The sequence below is a fragment of the Chaetodon auriga genome, chromosome 20 (assembly GCF_051107435.1).
Source record: "Chaetodon auriga isolate fChaAug3 chromosome 20, fChaAug3.hap1, whole genome shotgun sequence".
Taxonomy (NCBI): Eukaryota; Metazoa; Chordata; class Actinopteri; order Chaetodontiformes; family Chaetodontidae; genus Chaetodon; species Chaetodon auriga.
Window position 1 is genome coordinate 15,372,871 of NC_135093.1, and position 20,770 is coordinate 15,393,640.

Below are 20,770 nucleotides of genomic sequence, written 5' to 3' on the forward strand. Positions count from 1 at the left end.
CGGAGGGAAGCGAGGTGGGTTTTTCATGCACGCGACTGCTCAGACCAGATCTCTTAAATCATTTATTTGCGTATGTACAAATCTATCAATAGCGACATGAAAAAATAATTTCCTGGAATCAAACATACAGTATATTGTGACAGAAGCCCTGGAGGGAAGGACAAGTGGACGGCCATGAAGAACTGTCTCCGGTAAGGCGACCGGAGCAGACCGGCCCCTTCAGCCGTGGAGCTCAGACAGGCCGTCGTGGAATGTCAGCAGTCAGGGCCGAGCGGAGTCATTCAGCGTCGTTCATTCACAGACTAGAAAACGTACATTCTTTCATTCTAGTTGCTGATTTCAGACGTCAAAATCTGACTTCATTCGTTTAAACTGAAGATTTCAATTCTGGCTGCGGGATCTGCTTTTTGAAACAATTCTTCTTCACATATTAACATTTGTTCCCGTGTGTGTGTGTGTGTGACGATGACGTCTCAACTGTCATTTCAACGTGAAAGAAAAGTGGCAAAAACCCTAAATTAAAACAAATAGAATCATGATTTAATACTGTTTAACGAGGGGATTTCAAATGTTCTAAATGGACGCCGTGTCTTTCATGCGCGGCGTGACGACGTAGAAACTAAACCCGGACACCAGAGACAGGGCAGCGCAGCCAGCGGGGAGGAGGTGGACATGATGATGATGATGATGATGATGATTTTGATGTTTACAAGTTGCTGAACAGTTCGTTCCTCTTGGTCCAGTCCATGGATGGAGCTTTCTTGGCGGCTCGTTTCTGACGGGCTCTCTCTTTGGCCTCGGCCAGCGACAAGCCCAGACCCAGGCCGTCGGCTGCAGGGCGCGCCTCCGGGGCCTTCTCAATCTGGAGACACAAACAGATTGTGCTTTATTCTTGCCCTTTCAGAATAAGAGCATGTGAATCTTTTCTGATTCTTTTTAATGTAATTCATCGAATTAGAGCTGAGGGTCTATTTATCCACATATTTGGATATTTCATCATAATTAATGGGGATTTTTCAGGTATTTCCTGGTTGCAGCTTCTCAGTTTACTGCTCTTAGTCTCATGTGATTTGACTCTCTTTGGGTTCTGGACAGGTGGTTGGACTTTTCTTTCTTTGACTAAATAATTTGCTCATAATGGAAAAAAATGCTTAGTTGAATCTACGATGAAAATAATGATGGAAAACTCAAAAGCCACCATATTTGAATCAAGTTGAAATTCACATGATATTGTGACTTTTTATCATAACACCTTCAGGGAAATCAGTCTGTCCATTCAGGAAGCACCAGTGATTGTGACTCAGTTCCACCTGCTTTGGTGCAAATGGAAGTGACAGCAGGTGCAATGGAGAGGCAAAAGCAATCCAACCCTCACAACGGGATTGGTGGTTTTGCATGTGGTGGCCACAGACAATTGCTCTCTCCTCATCCTCCCTGACTGAGATACCAGGAGACCAGCAATGAAAAACGATGACTTTAACTTGTGATATTTCCTCTTTATCCACAAAGTCTCACGCTTTGTAAGCTCCACAGGGTGTTCATATTAATGTTTGTGCTGTATTCAGTGCACCTCTGAGCGTAATCAATCAGAAAAGGTGCTGTGGTGTTTGCATGGTGTGAACATGTGGCTGTACCTCTGCAGGGGGGGACAAGGTGGACACGTACACTATGGGCTCCCTCTCTGCTGCAGCCTGTCAGACAGAGAAACAGCTCAGTGTTCAAAACAAATGAGATTAGAGGGTCCAAGGGTGTGATTAGGTGGAGGCAGAGATCTCAGATTAGTTCAAACCTGGGCTAATAAAACTGAAGCTACCTGCAATCGACATCAGTGGAGAAAGGACGACAGAAAAAGTTTCTGGAGTGGTTGTTTTGGTTTTGTCCAGCAGGGGGCAGAAGAGGCCTGCTGTCAGTAACCCTGACACGCAGCGCTGCAGCTTCAATCATATTCTCATCACTCACTTATTAAAGCTGGGGCTCAGTGTCAGCACTAATCTGTGTGCAGGATGGAAAACCGGTTGAAACATTAACTCGCAGCACTGAAAACACGTCGATAAGCTGCGCTGAGCGACCCGCTCTGCCTGCGGCGCCTCACCCTCCGTGGCTATGCTCATGTATGTATGACACTGGCATGCCATTCATAAGCAGCTGCTCCTCTAAAAATGCACTCTGGCCTCTACGAGTGGCTCTGGACAAATGCTCCAACATGCTGCATGATGACACAAGAGTCCTGTGCTGATGCTCCGTCGCCTTTCAACACATGCACACACAACAACTGCATCTTCGCTCAGATGTCTGTGTGCACTAATGCAGCTTAAAAGCCTCTTAAGATACGCACAGAACACACACACACATATATATGTGAGGTCAGAGGTGGCCGTGAGTGTCTCCACGCAGCGCTGTGTTATGTAATTGCTGGTGAATGAGTGATTGTTCATGCTGCAGAGGAGTGCGATCTGCCTGCATCTGTGAGTATGTGAACGGCGCTCGTTAGTCTTCTCATTAGCATAATCCCCAAGAGTTAAAGCCACTTCAATCCCATGATCCTCTGGGCCACAGAGGAGCAAGAGAGAGAGAGAGAGAGAGAGAGGGAAGCGCACACTTGTGAGCTTTTGTTGCCATGGTGAAGGGTCAGCCACAATGTCACCAGAGGGGCCAATCCACTTTTCCCATGTTGTCAGTGTGTGTGCGTGTGTGTGAGTGTGCGTGTGTGTGTGTGTGTGTGTGTGTGTGTGGCGAGAGGAGGTGGAGAGTGTTTACTTTTGATAAACTCTGCCTGTGGAATGTTAAAAGTGAAAGCCAATTAAAGGAGCACTCCGCCGACATGTACACATCAACATCAGAGCTGCATCACGTCTTCTGCTCAGTGAAAAAACAACCCTGATGATGTCATCGTGATGTCAGCAGGGTCATCTCAGAGCTTGGGAGCAGAAAGGCTGCATTACAACATGAGACCACTGAGTGTGGCAGTCTGAAGAAAGACAGCAGTGAGTTGCATTATGGGTAGTGATCCAGTGCTTTTGGGTCTTAGCTGGGACTTAATCCACGTAGAACTGATCAGCACTTTCTTCACCGAGGGTCTGAGCACCAGGATATATTAAAATCTAAACCTCTAAATGGTGGCGTGAGACGTGAAGTAAGCACTGCCACTGTGTGTTTAAAGTGGAATATGATCATCTGAACGCCATCAGCGGCCCCTCTGACACACCAGCTCCAGCAGAATACTCTGAAATGTTCTCGGTCAGACTCGGGTCTGCATCTGTGTGTGAGGTTCACAGTGCAGCCCTGAAACACATGGAGGCAGAGAATGCTTCACTCGACACTGTCCAGAACTCCTAATCTGCTACCAGGAATGTCCAGAGAGGATCAGCAGGGCTTTTCCAGGCCGCTATCTGTAAGTGTGTGTGTGTGTGTGTGTGTGTGTGTGTGTGTGTGTTTGCGTGGTCCTCACCTCCTCCCCCTCTGATGCTCTCTCAGACACTGGCTCAGGAAGAGGTCCTGCAGGGGAGAGGACGACACACATCCCACGTCAGCCATATTTTGTTGTATTAAACAGCTAGAGTTACACACTAACTGCAAGTCTGATGAGTGTTGTACCAGTGACGTGCTCCTCAGTGGGCAGGACGTTGCACCTATTGAAGAATTCTTCAGCCTCAGCATCAACCACCAGCAGCCTGGTCTCGTCTCCTCCCGCTTTGATGGCCGCCACCACCTCCGAGTGCTGCATGCTGACCACTGACACGCCATTCACCTGAGAGAGGAGAGGAGCGTCTTGTTCCATCCTTGTTTATAACAACAGGAAACTGAGACAAACCGATTTATTTTCTGTTTTTGAGTCAATCGTGATCTTGCAGGTGATCTGGTTGATGGTCTAAATATGTGCGAGTCCATCCTGATGATTTGCAGCTGGTGACAGTATAAGGACGTGTTCAACACTGAGCAAATACTTCAGACATGTTATCACATTCTTTTTGTGACTGGTGTGTGATGCGTTCTTTTCCAAATTATGAAATCATCAAAGGCACCATTCAAAATCTGTTTTCCATCACTGTAAATTTGCTTGCACAGGGGGAAATACTCCAGCGGCTTACATTTTTTTGAGCCAAAGGTGATAAGAACAGCGAACATAAACTACAGCGTGTGCTATCACTCACACAGAGGCCCACACACAAAATAATGATGGTTTTTGTTACGGTAAGGCGACACATAGTTACCGATTTTGTGGCTGGACTGAAAAACAATGAACAGTGATGGTGCCAGCGATGGAAAGTGTTCGGTCGCAGTGTTATTACAGGGCGTGGTGTGCGCGCTCACTCCCGCAGCTGGAGCTAATGAAGAATCCAGGGAGATTCAGTGAGTCACTGAGGAATTCCTGTGGGAGGGAGATCCGAGGTAGGAACGCCGTCAGGAATCTCTCAGCCTCACCGACTCCCACACTGTCTGTGAACACCAGACAGGTGGTACAGAACACTTCACTCCTCTCCAGTGACGCTCGTCTGACTGACTCCCCCGAACTCCCAGCGTTCTGCTTCTCCAAACCCGCCTTCTAAACCTCCTCAATGCCCTGTTTGAAACTTCACCTCGATGTGAATACAGTATGTACAACGGCTTCACTGACATCATCCCTCTGCCCCCCATTCTCTCCTGCATGCGAGAGGCCCTGCAGACTGTTTGAGCGGGCTCTAATTCAGCCCACAGACACAGTAAGTGGATTAACTCTGACTCTGCCACGGCCAGCATGGTCGTCGCACACACAGCGAGGAGAGAAAACACTGATTTCTGCCTCACGCACACAGCGGAAAACACTTTTTTATACTCTGCAGACATAAACAGGAGCGTATATATGAACACACCTGCACACACACACACACACACATACACACATTACAGCTACACACACTCACCATCTAATAATAGCCTAATACCCCCTGGGATTTCAGTTTCCCATTTGCCCACTGATGTAATAGGATTACAGCTGATACACACACAAACAAATTAAAACACGCGGTATCAAGCAAAAAGACGTGGATGTGAGTGTGTGTTGTATACCTCGACGATCTTGTCATGTGGTCTGAGGCCTGCTTTCTGTGCCGGAGAGTCCTCATCCACAGCTCTGATGAACTGGCCCAGTCTGGACTTCTCGCTGTGCAGGTTGAAGCCGTAGCCGCTGGCTCCCTTCTTCAGGTGGCAGAGGCGAGGCCGCGGTCCGCTTCTCTCCTCCTGCACACATACAGCCCATTAAAAGGTGCCATCAGGGATATTTTGCTGGCTCTCTGTGTGACATGTGACATGGAGTTCTGAGACAATGAAATGCAATTTTGCATGCAATGTAATACGTAGAGTGAACAATAAGGGCTAGATGTGAAATGGAAATACTACCATCATCTGGGCTTCAACTTCGTGTGTGCAGCTGATTAATGGCACTCACTCCTGTACCCACACAGCTGTGAGATTTCAGACTCTCTTAGGAGCCTCTGGAGTGCAGAGCTCTAGCTGAAACAGCTGTAAATATTATATAATAGCTGATAGTGTTTACCATCAATCTCTGATAGTCATGCTTTAATGGTTTGATATAGTGAGTCACAACAACAAGAGCAACAACAGCTCAATAACCACATGGCCGTCTGTGCTTAAATGAAGGACGTGACATATGCTGCTTGGGTAAATTGAAATCCAATTTCCTACAATTAACCTTAGATTTCTCCAAAGCGGTCCACTTTGACACGCGGCTGACGTCAATCTGAGGTTCCACATTAATATTTGTTCGAAATTGCAAAGGTATGTACGTCATTTAACTTCCCTATAACATGAGGTCATAAATACAGATAAGCAGAGAAGTCTTTTGTTACATCACGATCCACATAGACCTGAGACAGATGTTCATGCGCATAATAAAACAGATTGTACAGTATACTTCAGCTGACTTCCTTTCCTGACTGAACGCAGCTGTAGCAGGTCTGTGCTCTCTTGCAGAGGCTAATCCTGCTGTGTCCTACACCTACCGAAGTGTCTAATCCCGAGTGGGTGAAGGACCTGTATATTCACTTAACCATTTAATGCTGTAATCACATGTGCAGATAGAGGCCTGTTGCACTGACGCCATGAGCTCCGCATTCATTACAAGACTCCTGGAGATGATTCCTGGGTTCCTATTACAAAAGGGGTCAGCTCCAAAAAGGTATGGTAAGGTGTCAGGTAAGGCTTTGAGAGGCAGAGCCTTTAAACCTGTTTATAGCCAACATGAGCATGAGGCAACGCAAGCGCTCCCCACCCAGCTGTTGCACTACCTTATAAATCCACAGCTATCTCTGCAACATCCTCAGCTATCAGCAGCTATCTGCAGGTGAGTCCCTGCCAAGCGACCATATAAGATCAACCAATGCAGCCTCAGCATTCGCTCGAGCCAGACACACCCTCTCGACCGCTGGCAAGGGCGGATTATGCATCGATCCAAGGGTTTGTATGAAATCAGCGTGGTTGATGATTGCTGAAATATTCCCGTTGAGACATTGTGATCTTTGGAGGACTTTGGGTACGCTGACAGTCAGGCAGAACCTTTGGATGGAATCACCCATTTATGACAAAGCCTGCATAACCAGAGGTTGTTAATGAAGATGATAAGGACGATACAGTGTAGCAGGTGAGGTGCAAAGTACACTGCTGGACAGCTGAACACGACAATTATCTCTTTTTACAAGCATACTCATATACCAGGGGATTTACCCTTTACATACTTGAGAATATCTAGAGATATTATATATATTTATTCTGCTGCAGGCATGGAGGACAATGAGGATAAAAAGAGAGCAAAGAAAGAAGAAAGTCCAGAAAGAGGGACTTGAACAGATGAAACATTAGCCCACAGCACTGCATGGAGACACAAGTGTTGCCGTAACCATTTAGACCACAGTTACCTAAACAGGTGCAGAGTTCAAGCTCTTGTGACAGGTACGCCAGGCCTTCCCCCGATTCCAACATTAAAAAGGGGAGTTCAGACATTAGACAACATTACAAACACGTTATTTAAAGCATACCATCTCACGACACAGCACGATAGGTCACTGAAGCTCCTTTGCAACGATCACCAGCAACGCTCGTACATTTCAAGTGACAGCTGAGTTCTACTTTCTCATTTTCAGGGCTTTTTGCAATCCCTTTCACAGCGTGCACAGGAAAACCACAGCACCAGAAGCACCATGTGCAGCAGAACGGAGCGTTGATAGTGAGTGCTGTATACTAATAGCACGACTGTGTGAAGTCCAGCAGCGACTCTCTTTAACAAGCCGGCATGCTTTGCAATGGTGGTCGCTCTCCTGAAGACAAACCTCAGAGAAGCTTATGTGAAATATCTAGCTTAGCTTTATTGGGCTAATACCCAACGACAGATTTTCAATCTAACCATCACTTGAAATGTGACTTTTTCAAGCCTTTCTCTGCAGGGAGGTTAAAGGTCAACAACAGGGTCGTGCCTGCAGCCTGGTGGGGAAGGAAGTGCAAAATGCAGTATCTGCTGCAGAGAGCTGGGTGCAGCCTCAGCGGATGACACTTTGCACATAGAAATGACATCTGGTTTGTGAATATTGTATCAGCCTTGTTTTACTGTGATGGTGAAGAGGCAGCGGACAGCCATCGCAAGCATTCCCTGAGCTCGATGAATATCAAAGGTTAACGGTTTTACAGCTTGCTTTAGTTAAACATCAGATCCTGTGCTCCAACCTAGTATCTCATAAAGAGTGCTGACCTTCTGGGAGGACCTTGAACTGAGGGTGTAACACTTCGTGGTGTGTGATGTGAAACCTTTATAACTACCTCTGGGCACAATTCCACAAAGAGAAAAATGCTGCATCCCAAACATGTAAATTCCCAAATTATGGGAAGATTGTCTCATGGCTATGAATTGAGCCATTTCTGTTGAACCGCCCTCACGGGTCTGGTTGTGTTGTGACACCGTTGAACCTTCCAGCCTCTCTCAAGCCAGCCTCTTGAAATAATCAACTTGAAAAGAGTCCAGGGATTGTGACAGTCCACAGTAAACCTCAACAGCAAGAGCTGTGCAATGGACTTTAACACTTCCTCACTTCGGTTAACAGCACAAACAGTTGGCATTGAGTATCTGGTCAGATCTGTGACAGACTCTTTGATTTCAGTCAATGTCAGTGTGGTGTCAGTTTTAGACTTTATTGTATTTAGACAAATTCCTTGTTTATATTCTTCAAATATCCAAAAACTATTTTTTGGCATTGAGTCTGGAAACCTAGGTATCTTTGTTGCACCATTGATGAAGCTTGTGCTTTTCAACTGATCTTGTATTGGTTTATTACTTTATTATTGTTGCATTGCGTAATGCATGAAAAACCAGCCAGTCAGACTCATTAACACTCATGCTACAAAGCGTAAAGAATGCTGACATGTTTCCATATCTCCCACTATCTTGTCCTCCAGGAACTCACTTGAGTTGATACTCAATGTTTTATGTTTTTAGTGTTTGCACGTATGATGCTGCCTTGAAAAAGAGATACTGTGATCTTGGTTAAATAATCATGGCACCTCTAGAACCCATTACCCTCTTGCATATTCCCTGAACTTGCTTTTTAATAAGTACAGTACACTGCATGATGGTGTTACATGTATAGTCTTTTCCTGTCTGTCGCAAACAGCAGCAGTGAGTTGTATTTTGGTGTGTGGTGTCCAATCTGTGCAAACTGCTCGCTCATGCACTGACTGACTAAGTGCTTGCCTGATGAATGTAGTAATATTTAGCTTTGCGTTTATTGCCTGAGGAAGTTATAAGCTTACATAATCAACAGAAATGACACAGAACAACCACTGCGTGAAGCATTATGGTTATCATTAACTGGCTGAGACAAAAACAAATACTGTAGCTTCAGCACTATAGCGACTTGCTACAAGGACAGGAAGTGGTTTCCTCATTGGCTCCACCCCAGCAGCTAACAACTTGTACCCTGACAGAGGAACTGGCTGTGTGTGTACGTGTGTGTGTGTGTGTGTGTGTGTGTGTGTGTGTGTGTGTGTGTGTGTGTGTGTTGTTACAGTAAGGCCTTTTACCAACAAAATGAGAGAAAGAAATAGTTTAAAATTCATATACCACTCATCAGCCTTTTTTCCCAGGCCTCCTCTCAAGAATTTATTATAATGAGCTCAACAAAGAATTCAGAATTAGCACTAAATCATAGAATAACCCCACCGATACCCTCAAAATTGTTTGAGTCACAAAAAGAGTTCAATTTTAGCTGCCAACATCAACATTAGCTTTCCATTAGCAACTAGCCAAAATGAGTTTAGAGACAGGGTGAAGAGCTCAGAGATTCAGAAGGTGAGACGTGTCTCGGTACTGAAACAAGTCAAGGTTAGTGTAGGGTGGCGCTAACAATAGCTAACTTAGCATAGAAAATGTTTATGTTTATGTTGATGGGCTAACATTTAATGCTTAAGTAGAGAGTTTAGTGAAATGACAGCTGTCTATTTCATTGAAATGTCTGCTGACATTGGCGTTAGCTTGTCTTTGGCTGGAGGCTAAGTTGGGGTTTACGACCAGACACAGCACATCCTGTCAACTGAGGTGATTACCCAGTGTATTAGAGCTGCATGTGGAGGTTGTCCTGCAGGAGATTTCATTGATAAAACACATTGCAAGTTGTTCCCTGATATTCATTACATTCTGAATGTTTTTCTTAATGAGCTGTTGAGATTTTATTCATCCACTGCTTGATTAGTCACTCGTTCTGATGACAAAAACACAGAATTTAGTCTGCCAACATTACAGTTAGCTTTCCATTAGCAAGCAGACAAATTATGCATCCATTTGGGCTCACCCTTTGAAACCGTGATAAGACCTCAGAGATTTGAAAGGAGTTAGTCCAGGTGGTTCGAGCATCTGATCAAGGAGCCACATGAATGCCCGTGGAAGTTCCCCTTCTGGGAGGAGACTCGGGAGCAGACCCAGGACATACATGGATGGTTTACAGAATCTTTTTTTCTTTACATTACTTTTTTAGCTTCATGAAGCTTCATCTGACACCCTAACAGAGTGAAAGCTACTGTGACAAAAATGACGTGTATTAGCTGTCCATATCTTTTATTTCTGAACACACCTCCCCCTAGTCTCTACTCATATAATCATCCCAATCTGTTCGGTCATGCTGAATTCTCGATTTAGCAACTGCTGATTGGAGTCAAAGGCGGCCTGTTTCCAAAGCTTGAGGACAAAGCCCTACATGTAACATAGTATTAATGCATTCACAATTTAAGAGCGGCAGAGACTTCAAAGACACTTTCCTAATTACTTGTACCAAATGTAATTATAATCCCTGTCATGCCAAAGACCCCGATTAAATCACGATGGATCTGCAGGCTTTCATTGGGCAGCTTAACTTCACGGTCCAGTCGGAGCCGAAGGGAAGAAAAGCTTCTGACACTGTCATCTCAGTGTCAGAAGCATATCCTTGGTTAACCTCAAGTGGAAAATGCGGAGAAATAAATGAATGGCTAAATGTTCTCCTCTGCTAAGAATAAGGGACTGGAATGGAAGCTTGGACGACCGACAGCCTATTTTCTATCCATGTGTGTTTATTTAGACTATGTCACTAGGAAAACAGTGAGGATCTCAGTCAGCTGACGCCAGCAGCACTTTCATGGAGTTTGTTTTGGATGGTAGCCCGTATAAAGAGCCATCTGATGAAAAGTTGCGCCTGTGGGCAATGTTATCAAGAGCTGGTCTCAGTATTAGAACTTTTTTTCACTGTTAAAAACTAGTTCTTAAACACGAGCATACACTCTATATAAAGGTCATTAAACATATCACACAGTTACACACATGTCCTTACATACTGTAAAGACTTTTTGGACTTTGGGAAAGAATCAATTAGTGCTGCCACTTTAATTTAAAAAGTAAATACAAATGCTATTGAATGCTGTTGATTTTGCTGGAGCATTTGGCAGCCTTTCTGCCAGCATGGTGCAAGCACAGCCTATCAGCACATGCATGGTAATAATAATAATTATGTGATCACTGCTGAGAGGTGTGAACAATGCTCACCAATACCCTTTAAGACCCTTTTATATCCATTAAATCAGTAGAAGACCGATTGAAAAGGTGCAGGTCCAGCAATAGCAGGGAAATGTCTTAATATGAGCTAATTCTACTGTGTGTTATGGGAATTTGCATATTATGTGTGCACCACAATGGGCCCGTTAAGAGGACCTTTGATCTTAGGGCTGCTGAAGTTACAGCAAATGCACGAGCAAACGCTGATGATAAGCAATTCAATGAATGATGAATCCACTCATCATTTCAGCACCATAAAGCCTGAAAAATGCTTGCAGAAATGTTCAATAAAACACAGAAACAAAATATAACACTCAGTGGCAGCAACCTCTGACCTGAGCGGAACAAATTATGCAAGTGCAGATCCAAGTCTGTCTCTAATCTCTTGGTGTTACACTGTACCACAACCACAAACTTTTGATCAACAGAAACTGCAGAAATAATGAGTAACATGGCATCGCTCTGGATTTATAGTGTTCACCACCCCTGAGTCAATAGATTAATTGTTCTCTCCTGGGCTTATATGGGCTGAGTGATAAGAGATCTTGTGAAACACTGAAGAAGAAATGATCCCTTGGAAAGATAAGGGCTGCCTTGAGGCCTTCAGTCAGAGCTTGAGGATGAAAATCGTCTCTAACTGCAAACAAGGAGCGGAAGCAAGAGTCTCTATGCTCTCCAAATGAGTAACCAATGGATCGCGGGGGATGAAACGGCACCAACTTTTTATTTTTGGTCAGGAACCTCATTATACTGAACCTTGCTTCGACACATCTACCAACCATTCACTTAGGATCCTATTACTTCATGATTTGTTTGACATTTTCACATCTACAAGCAGAGGAGAACAAATTGCTGTTTAATCCCGTGGCCAGCCCCCTCTTGCCCACATCTCACTTCACCCCAGCCCTATTGACAGTGTGTGTTAAGTGAGGGTGTAGGTATTTCAGGGTCAGCGTGGCCTCCTTGTTGAGGCGTGAGAGTGCTCTCTCCTTTCCTCCCTGGCTCAGAAGCCTTTCTCCCCATGCAAACACTGTGGACAAAGCCTCTTTCTGCAGGCTGGGGATCTCTATGGTGACCGATAGATGGCCCTCAGTGCGGTGGAGGACTGAGCCGCTGGAGGCCAGGATGTTACCATAATATGATGACATGCTCACTCACTTCACGCTTTTATCTCCCAGGAAAACAGAAATCTCTGGAGAATTAGATATCCAAGTCTTTGTCATGACTATCACCATGAGGATTTTGCTTAATCTAGTGTGAAAATGGTTTGGTGACTGAGCGCTGGGCTGCAATACCAAGTCCAACCACAGACAATCACGTGAAAGGATCCATTGTTTGAAGCGTAACCATGATTGTGCTCAGCAGGGCCAGTTTCACGTCATCACTGGCCAGCCCACTCAAGTGTATCCCAGTGGGAGGTTGGTATCAGAGGCCAGTATCAAACCATCAGTCAGGCTTTGCCAAGTTTCCCATCAGTGAGGAATGTAGCTGTAGGTTTGCAGCATCCCAGCCAGCTAGCCTGGGCTTTTCACTGACTGGAGGTCAGAGCATTAGGAAATGAGGCACCTATATAGACTGGGACAGAGACCTGGACATCCCATTTATAGCAATCTCAGAGTCCTATTGGTGGCAGACTGTGCTTACATGTAGGAGATCCATATCGATATAGGCAGACTTGTGGACTAGAAACCCACTGCTTTGATTTTGGTCAAAAATAGTGAATAATGATTGTCCAAAATACTAGCAGCACATACTGATTTGGCCAAAATGTTACATGCAGTATGCAAACAAACAGAAATCAACTGCATAGATCTCGCATATTGGTAGTTTGACAAAAAAAAAAAAAAAACAACTGATGGCAAATCGGAGTTGAGAAGCTCCATAAGTACCTGCAGGGGTAGTGAGCTGGAAGTGAGTGATATTAAGGATAACTGCAGGTCACCAAGGAACCAAAGCGAACACCTCCCAATTCTCTACATTTCATATGCGTGACAAAGCACTTCCAGTCACGATGTGGTAAAAGGACTCAGAGTCCCAGACAGGGTGCCAAGCCATTGGTATTGTTGCACTTTCTGAGCATCAAACACGCTGAATGACTGATTCAACTTCCTGGCAGGAGGTGGGGTTGGAAAGTAAAAGAAATGGAAAATGTCTTCCAAATCATAATCAGCATCTCTGTTGCAGCAATGGTCAGTGTTACATAAATTCATTTTGGCAAGGGTCCACATTTTTGACCATGAGATTGCACAAGCCAACTGCACATCTGAACACACCTCCTGTACAGCACAATTTAGCGTTGTGCGGCAGCAACAGATTACCTAAAAATAAAAATAACCAATCGTTCCAGCCCTATCATATAGATATTTATGTATGAGGACTTACAATGTAGCCCATGAAAGACACCGAAACACTACCAGTACCTTCATGTTGTTTTGTAGCTGACCCCTGACTCCTAACTAATGAAGGAGCCTTGTCTAAAAATACCCAAGTATTGCATTATTTTTTAAAGTCCTTAATAAAAACCTGTTTCCCATTCTCAGAGCTCCACACTGCTTAACACCTCCACAATGAGGCTCTTTTGCATTGCTGTTACACAACATTTAAATCAGGGCCCAGACTTTGCACTGGCCAAAACAGTTACATAGCCCACAAAACCTTGCCATGTTTTACGACCATTTCAAAGAATAACCTCATAAAATTGTTTCATAACAAACAAAAGCCTGGTCTTTCAAAGAGGCAGTATTATAGTAATCCAGGGAAAAAAAAACATATGCCAAAGTACTTCAATTTTGACACGTTGGAGATCTCAGAGTCCCAGACAGGGCGTCAAACCATTAGCATTGTTGTTAATCTATCTCTTTTTGTGAGCATCTCTCAGAAAACCAGAAAGCGTGAAGCACGTTCACCCAACAGCGAAGTCAAGATGCTCTGGGCGTGTGAATTAAACGCACTATTTTTATCCCATCATATCTCAGACAGTCAATCAGACAAAAACAATAATGTAAAAAAAGATGTTCCGTCTCACTGACATGCATCGGTGTGACAAAGGCTCCGGTCTGACAAGACAAACCTGACGTGGAATTCAAGGTGGGAAGAAGAGAGACTGACAAACATTTATATGACAAAGACTCTGTTGAACAGGAACGATTTGAGGCCTGGCACGTTTCACTATGCCGTGTCACTTCTCTGTCTTAGCTTATAGCCTTTCACTGGCACTGGAAGTGGCTACTGAATAGGGGATTTGATTCCACCTAACCTTTGCAGCTCAGAGGCAGGGCTGGCCTCAGATCAGATAGGAGGATACAAAATAAGGGCAATTGCTCGATTGGCTAACCTATATGACAAGTTAGTGTGACTCCTATAACACAGTAATATGGAATGTTTTTAAAAAAGCTGCTAGACTTTGCTTACACACACACTGACATGTAGAGTTGGACAACATGACAACATTTTTTAGATCTGTTGAATGTCCAAGATTTTGCCATAGTGTTTATACCATGGTGGCTATCCCTTTATTATCTCTGGATGCGCTGGGATATCGTAAATGATGCTGTAATTCAATGATCAAGAATGATGAAGAATTTTTGCATGATTGTGATAAAGTGCTTTATTTATCTACCTATCAAACCTGTTGGATTAGCCAAAAACCGTCATTTCTCAATGAAGGTTCTCCACTAAGAAACTGCTTGTGGATTAAATAAATGTAAGTGATGTAACATAAAAGTAAATGCACCGTGAGGTGAGCGTGTTCTTTGACACACACCGATCCAAAGACCAAAACTAAACTTCCACACTTTCTCATCCAGACATTTTACTCCTTAATGACACACTATTATGTAATGTAATGTAATGTATACTGACATCCCCATACAAAATTAGATGAGGATCTTATCCTTATTGCCCACCACTGATCACAGATCAAGAGGTTAACAGCTGACCTTTTGACCTGACAGTTGTCAAGTTGTATCTTAGAAAAAAGGTATTTACAAAAACCTAAAAGCACTAAGAAGAATAAGGTGACACACATTCAGTCATTGTGAGCAAAAGTGTATTTAAAGCATTCTTGCTCATAATATAATATAATATAATATAATATGTGAACTGGTGAGTGAGTGGCTGTGCTTTACCTTGGTGCTGGAGCTCACACTCAGCCTCTCCGACCTGTCCGACGAAGCATCCCCGTTCTCACGCGGGACGGGGCTGGACTCCCTCGGGGTGCCGTTGCTCTGAGCGTCCTCGCGGTCCGAGTCGCTGTCCCCGCCTGGCAGGGGAATCCCTTCCGTGACGAATTCTTTCCTGCACTGCAGGTTATGTTTCTTCAGCAGCTCACTCGTATCGACGTCCACCACGATAAGCTCGAGAGCCCCGACGGTGGCCCGTATCCTGGCGACCACTTGCTGGTGGCCCTCGCCCTCCACGTTCTCTCCATTCACGAAGACCAGGCGGTCGCCCGCGAGAAGCCCGGCGGCGGAGGCGGGAGTATCGGGCTCCACGAGCCTGATAAACTGCCCGGTCTTGCCCCTCTCTCCGTGCAGGTGGAACCCGAAGCCGCCGGTTTCTTTCTTCAGCACACACAGTCTGGGTCGGAGCTTTGACATGTTGCTCTTCTAACAGACGAAAACTTTAATCCTCACTATCCAAAGCACTGCGAAGCCTCTGAGTGACGACTCACACAACAACCATAAGAAGAACTGACACCTGTTGCGTTCACTGACTTTGCTAGAGCTTCACTTCCGCTGAACTGACTCACTGTAAACTTTCCACTGCTAGTGCTGCGCTTTCGCTCCTACCGCCCTGTTCACAGTTCCTCCCCTGTGAGTTACTATGTTGCAATCTTCTTTTTAACATCCAATCCGACAACGTCCCGTGCGCAGCGGAGGGACCAGTGTCAAGTTGGCACAATAGCGTTAGCACGTGTCGTCAGATTTTCAGATTTTCACAATAAAATACTCAGACTACGTCGCAACTTTTTTTTTTTTTGAGAATTTGGGTATCCAAACTACATTTTACAAGCAATTTTTGGTGACAATTTTTTTACTCATGAATTTGCACAAGACACAAAATGGGTGTGTTGAGAAGTCAAAACAATAGTGTAATAACAATCTGAAATTGTCAGCGATAAAAAAAGCATGGGTGTTAATAAAATTAATTATTTGATGAATTCATATATGAAGTATTACAGTAGAATATAAGAAGGTATACAGGCAGGAGTTGCTGTGTTACTTTTGTTTAATCTTCTGAACATGTTCCTCAGTCTCCTACTCTTTGAGGAGGCAATCGGTCCTTCTATTTTTGTTCCACGTGGTGTTATTGTATGTGGAGTGTTTGGGCTGTCACCGTTTTCTTTGAAAGATCATTAAGCAATTAACTTTTCCAACAACTTTCAACAAGCCAAAATTGCAGCAGAATTTGGTCAAAGAAAGGTCACAACTTCACATAGCTTGTCAACATAGGAGATCAAACAGCATCTAGCAATTAGTGACGTCACATGCTGTCACATGGCCTCCAAAAAGTGAGGTAACTGCAGCATAAAATAACAGAGAAACGATCTCTCCCTTGTTGGAGTTGGTAAGAGGTTCACAACAAATTAAAAATGAATTCGATATATTTTTTTTTAATTCTGACTTTTATTCTGAAGGCTGCACCTGCAAATAGGAAGTGTCGATTTATTCCCGTAGAGCTGGTTATGAATGAAGTCTGAAATCAGGCAAACACATTATGGAAATTCAAGAAGAACCCCTGTGCATTGTTTGTCACTTGGTTAATTGATTGCAATCTGTCTTTCTCAAACACACACACACACACACACACACACACACACACACACACACACACACACACACGCAGCCTCGTAGTCACAGTCAACCATATGGTGACTGCTTGGGAGACTTCAGTTAAAAATAGTTTATTTTTATGCAGCATACAACACGTCAAAGACAACTTTTGGCAGCGTGGTCTGACAACAAACAACAGTTCAATACATAGAAAGTCTTATGATCTCAATCTGAATAATTTTAGACTATAATCTGTGTCAGACCTGAGCTGTCCAAACTGAATAGGAGCACCCAGACAGTAATTGGCCAATATGAAATATTTGCAGAAGAGCATTGCATACTGTTGTCAAACAGAAGTTGCAGTCAAACCTGAACATGGAGCTGTTGTTCTGACATTATTAGTTCTTTAAAGCTGCACTAATCAATATTGTCATTTCACCAATAGATCAAATGATTATGTGTTTTGTAAAAGGTGTCACACTTAGGGACAAACTCAGCTCTATGTAGCATTTTAGCTTCTTTTAAGTCATTGAAAATTGTGCTAAAACCACAACACCAGAGCTGCCAAACAAACATAATAAATAAATAAATAAATAAATAAATAAATAAATAAATAAATAAAAATGGCTGGCAAAGTTAGCAGCTAGTCTGTGAACAAAACATTGCATTTAGTAGCTAAAGGGCCACATAGTCATCTCAGGAAACTGAGAGCTAAAAGGAGAGTGAATAATACATTTATTGCATGACCAGAAACTTGATTCCAAATAAATGCTAATCTGTCTCCTCTCTTTGCTAAGCAGTTTTTTGAGGCAATAATAGCCTATGCAGCTTTGTGTTTACACAATATTCTGCTGCCCCCAAGTGGCCAAAAACAGTCCTACAAATCAATTAATGCAGCTTTAATGTGTTGATATATTAGATCTTGTATTTCAAAACAAAATTTAACCCTGAGTGTTGAGTTAAAATCTGAAAAGAAATGCTAATTATTTAATCATATTTAAATACTGAAACTGACTTTCACATAAGTTTTTACATGCAATCCAGCAAACATGCAACATGAGTTTAAAAGTCCATAAAATGTCCATAAAAGCAAAATATTGTTGTTGGTTGGCCGAGATGTCTAAAAATATTCTTCAAAAATCTTTTCACTCACTCATAAATGCATTGTGTACACAGATGTTTCCTAAATGATGATTAAAATTGGAAAATCAACCGCAGATCACTGTCAAATAGCTCGTTTGGTCCTCCTCCAGAAGACACATTTCAGCTGACAAAAACATTGCTATCATTAACCCGTGGTTGCATTCCTCTGCACGTTCAGAAACGGAGTTGTCTTGTAGTCTTCCTCGCCAGGCGCTCAGAGCACATTAGCTTTTCTTCAGCTGGGTCCCTGAGCTTTTCTTGTTTCAGTGAGCATTCAACAACAGCCTGGCATTGTCAAGAACAGTTTGTCAAGAATGAACCAATCTGACTTTTGGGGCTTTTGTCCAAGTACTTGGCTTTGAATTGCATCCATGACACAGTGTATGGCCTTTGTCTGGATCTGTTGGTAGATTGCATCATACATAAGGTTGTAGCAATGTTTTCAAAGTGGATCCAAAGCTTATATACTAAGTCTGTCTCTTCTGGCCTATATTAGTGGTGTGTGGGTATATATATGTCTTATTACAGTGTCTTTCACTTTGGCAAACAGGTGTGTTGGTAACATCCTTCAGCATTCCATCAGCAGTGATTCAGTAGTAAATTGGGGGGAAAAAAATACAGTAAGAGATCTATGCAAGGCAAACAACAAATGATGTATATTTTTAAGAAAATATTGTAGCATGAAGAGCATGAATTATAGAATTCCAGTTCAAAATCTGGGTAAATATGGTCATTTACTTTCTTTCCCAGAGTTAGATGGGAAGATTGAAGAAGAAGAAGATTGATACCAGTCACATGTGTCTGTGTTAGACATTCCCCTTTATTTGTCACACACACATGCAGCACGGCACACGGAGGTGAAATTTGACTTCCGCCTTTAACCCATCCTGGTCGTCCCTCCTGGGAGCAGTGGGCAGTGGGCAGCCAGACCGGCGCCCGGTCTGGCTGTGTCACCATTGGTCAGGTGCTGATCTTCTTGAATCTTCTTTTAGTGGGGGTATATTTTTACGGAGGATACCCCAGGTGAACACGGGGAGAACATGCAAACTCCACACAGAAAGGCCCTCCTCGAGCCTCAACCGAAGCATGGTGGAGGACACACCCGGTGCCCGCAGCGAGATTCGAACCCGGGACCTTCTTGCTGTGAGGCGACAGTGTTGCCACCGTGCCACCGTGCCACCATGTGCCACCATACATGTACTTCCCTGACAACTGGACGCCTGTACCTGTGCAGTGTGACATGCTAAACAACCAGTCGTGCAGCGTCTGGGACACTCCATGACATTCCACGACACCCCGACATAAGACTAGCATGTCAGAATTTTTTTGTCTTCACATGCCAAGTGTGACATCTCCACAACATGTTCCTGAATATCTACCAATCAGGTAACCATGGCGAGGAGGAGAAGGAGGAGGGATGCTGAGATTGACAGTTACTTCACCCGCCTCCCCCATGACATCTGAACTCGCGCGTGATCATGAAGTAAGTCGTGCTGTCATTGGTCTGGGTCATACACGTAGTCTTAGTAAGCAGATGGACTCTGGGTGGAAAATGCATTGATTAAAGCAAAAATTGATTGAACCAATAATGCAAATTGGCCTCTACGTCTATAAATACAGAATTACTGCAAGAGATAAAATAAATGTCTTTTTGTCTGTTTAGAGAAAAAAAAAATGTTGCTTTGATAAGGATTTTTTTTTTTTTTTTTTTTTTTACTTATTTTACTCTTTTCAAGTGTAACTGTAGTGAAGATGCTTTCAGCCAAGATGCATGTTTCATTTCAAACTGTGCAACGGATGTCTTAGTAAACATCTAAACCGAGATGTTTTTTGAACTTGATAAATATATTATATATATAATTATATTTACTGAACATTAGCATGGTATCATTGTCATTATTAGTCTGTTAGCATATCAATGTTAGCATTTAGCTAACAGTCTGTGAATAAATTCATATTATCTTTCAGTCACTGTAACAGATTTAGTGCAGAGCTGCATTTTCTTTAACATTTCAGAGTTTTCATATGAGTAAATGATTGTAAAAACTAAAAAATTGCATATTTTTGTGTGTTTGTTATTGTTCAAGAAAGTTTTGAAACAATATGCAGCCATGCATTTACCGGGTAAACAAATGAGAAAAATGCATTAATAAATCAGCTCTGGAGCTGTTGGTAAGTACATTTTTTTTTTTTTTTTTTTTTTTAAACTTTAAATAGAACCGTGCAAGATGTTTCTTCTCACCTATATACGTAGTCTTTGTGCTAAGTTAGGCTAACCACATCCTGAGCTCAGCTCTGTAGTCAATGCACATACATGAGAATGGTATTAATGTTCTCATCCAACTCTCACAAAGAAGTAGCAGACAATATTTTCTCATAGAATTTTACAAATTCACAGTAGTTTTTATACCATTTGCTAAAATTTCTTTGACAGATGTTGAGTTGCCCACAATGATAAATGTCTAAAGAGTTGGGCAAACTGCTCTTGGCTAAGAAAACGGTGGGTTCTGTGAGTCTGTAGCTTAGTTTATCCTCCTCTCACTCCATTCCATTGATCTACTTTTGGCTTTTAGTCTTGAATGAATGGCAGCATCATATTTTGGGAGCAGCAGTGAGTAAATAGGGCTTCCTCCCACTCGGTGGCTCTCGGTGTAGCAGCCAAATACGTTATGTGTGGAAAGGTATTGCAATTCCTCATTTTGTCCATGTGGTGTCGCTGTAAGTTTACCTGGGCATCAAAGCATATAGGTATGCAGTTCACTATCGTTGGCAGGTGTTTGACCCGGAAGGG

At 43.2% G+C, this 20,770-nt stretch overlaps 1 protein-coding gene across 2 annotated transcripts; it reads right to left on the bottom strand.

Moving 5' to 3' along the window:
* Positions 1–49: 49 nt before the first annotated feature.
* On the bottom strand, positions 50–15,949 carry LOC143339120 (Na(+)/H(+) exchange regulatory cofactor NHE-RF1-like). 2 transcript variants are annotated; one of them, XM_076760149.1, is made up of 6 exons: positions 15,190–15,949; positions 5,047–5,217; positions 3,595–3,748; positions 3,449–3,495; positions 1,635–1,691; positions 50–862 (listed from the first exon to the last, which is right to left on the bottom strand). In XM_076760149.1, exons 1-6 carry the CDS (start codon positions 15,658–15,660, stop codon positions 707–709), a joined length of 1,056 nt encoding a protein of 351 aa, XP_076616264.1. In that variant the 5' UTR covers positions 15,661–15,949; the 3' UTR covers positions 50–706. The 2 variants fall into 2 exon arrangements, with proteins under 2 accessions (XP_076616264.1, XP_076616265.1); XM_076760150.1 differs by lacking the exon at positions 1,635–1,691 and having other exon boundaries at positions 15,190–15,920.
* Between the last annotated feature and the right edge of the window lie 4,821 nt (positions 15,950–20,770).

Bases quoted from the DNA above. Each gene is read 5' to 3' on its own strand.
- LOC143339120 (XM_076760149.1), bottom strand. From the start codon at position 15,660: ATGTCAAAGCTCCGACCCAGACTGTGTGTGCTGAAGAAAGAAACCGGC. The intron at 5,218-15,189 runs GTAAAGCACAGC...GTATGTGTGCAG, and splicing joins GTGTGAGCTCCAGCACCAAG to GAGGAGAGAAGCGGACCGCG. The intron at 3,749-5,046 runs GTATACAACACA...CTCCTCTCTCAG, and splicing joins CACATGACAAGATCGTCGAG to GTGAATGGCGTGTCAGTGGT.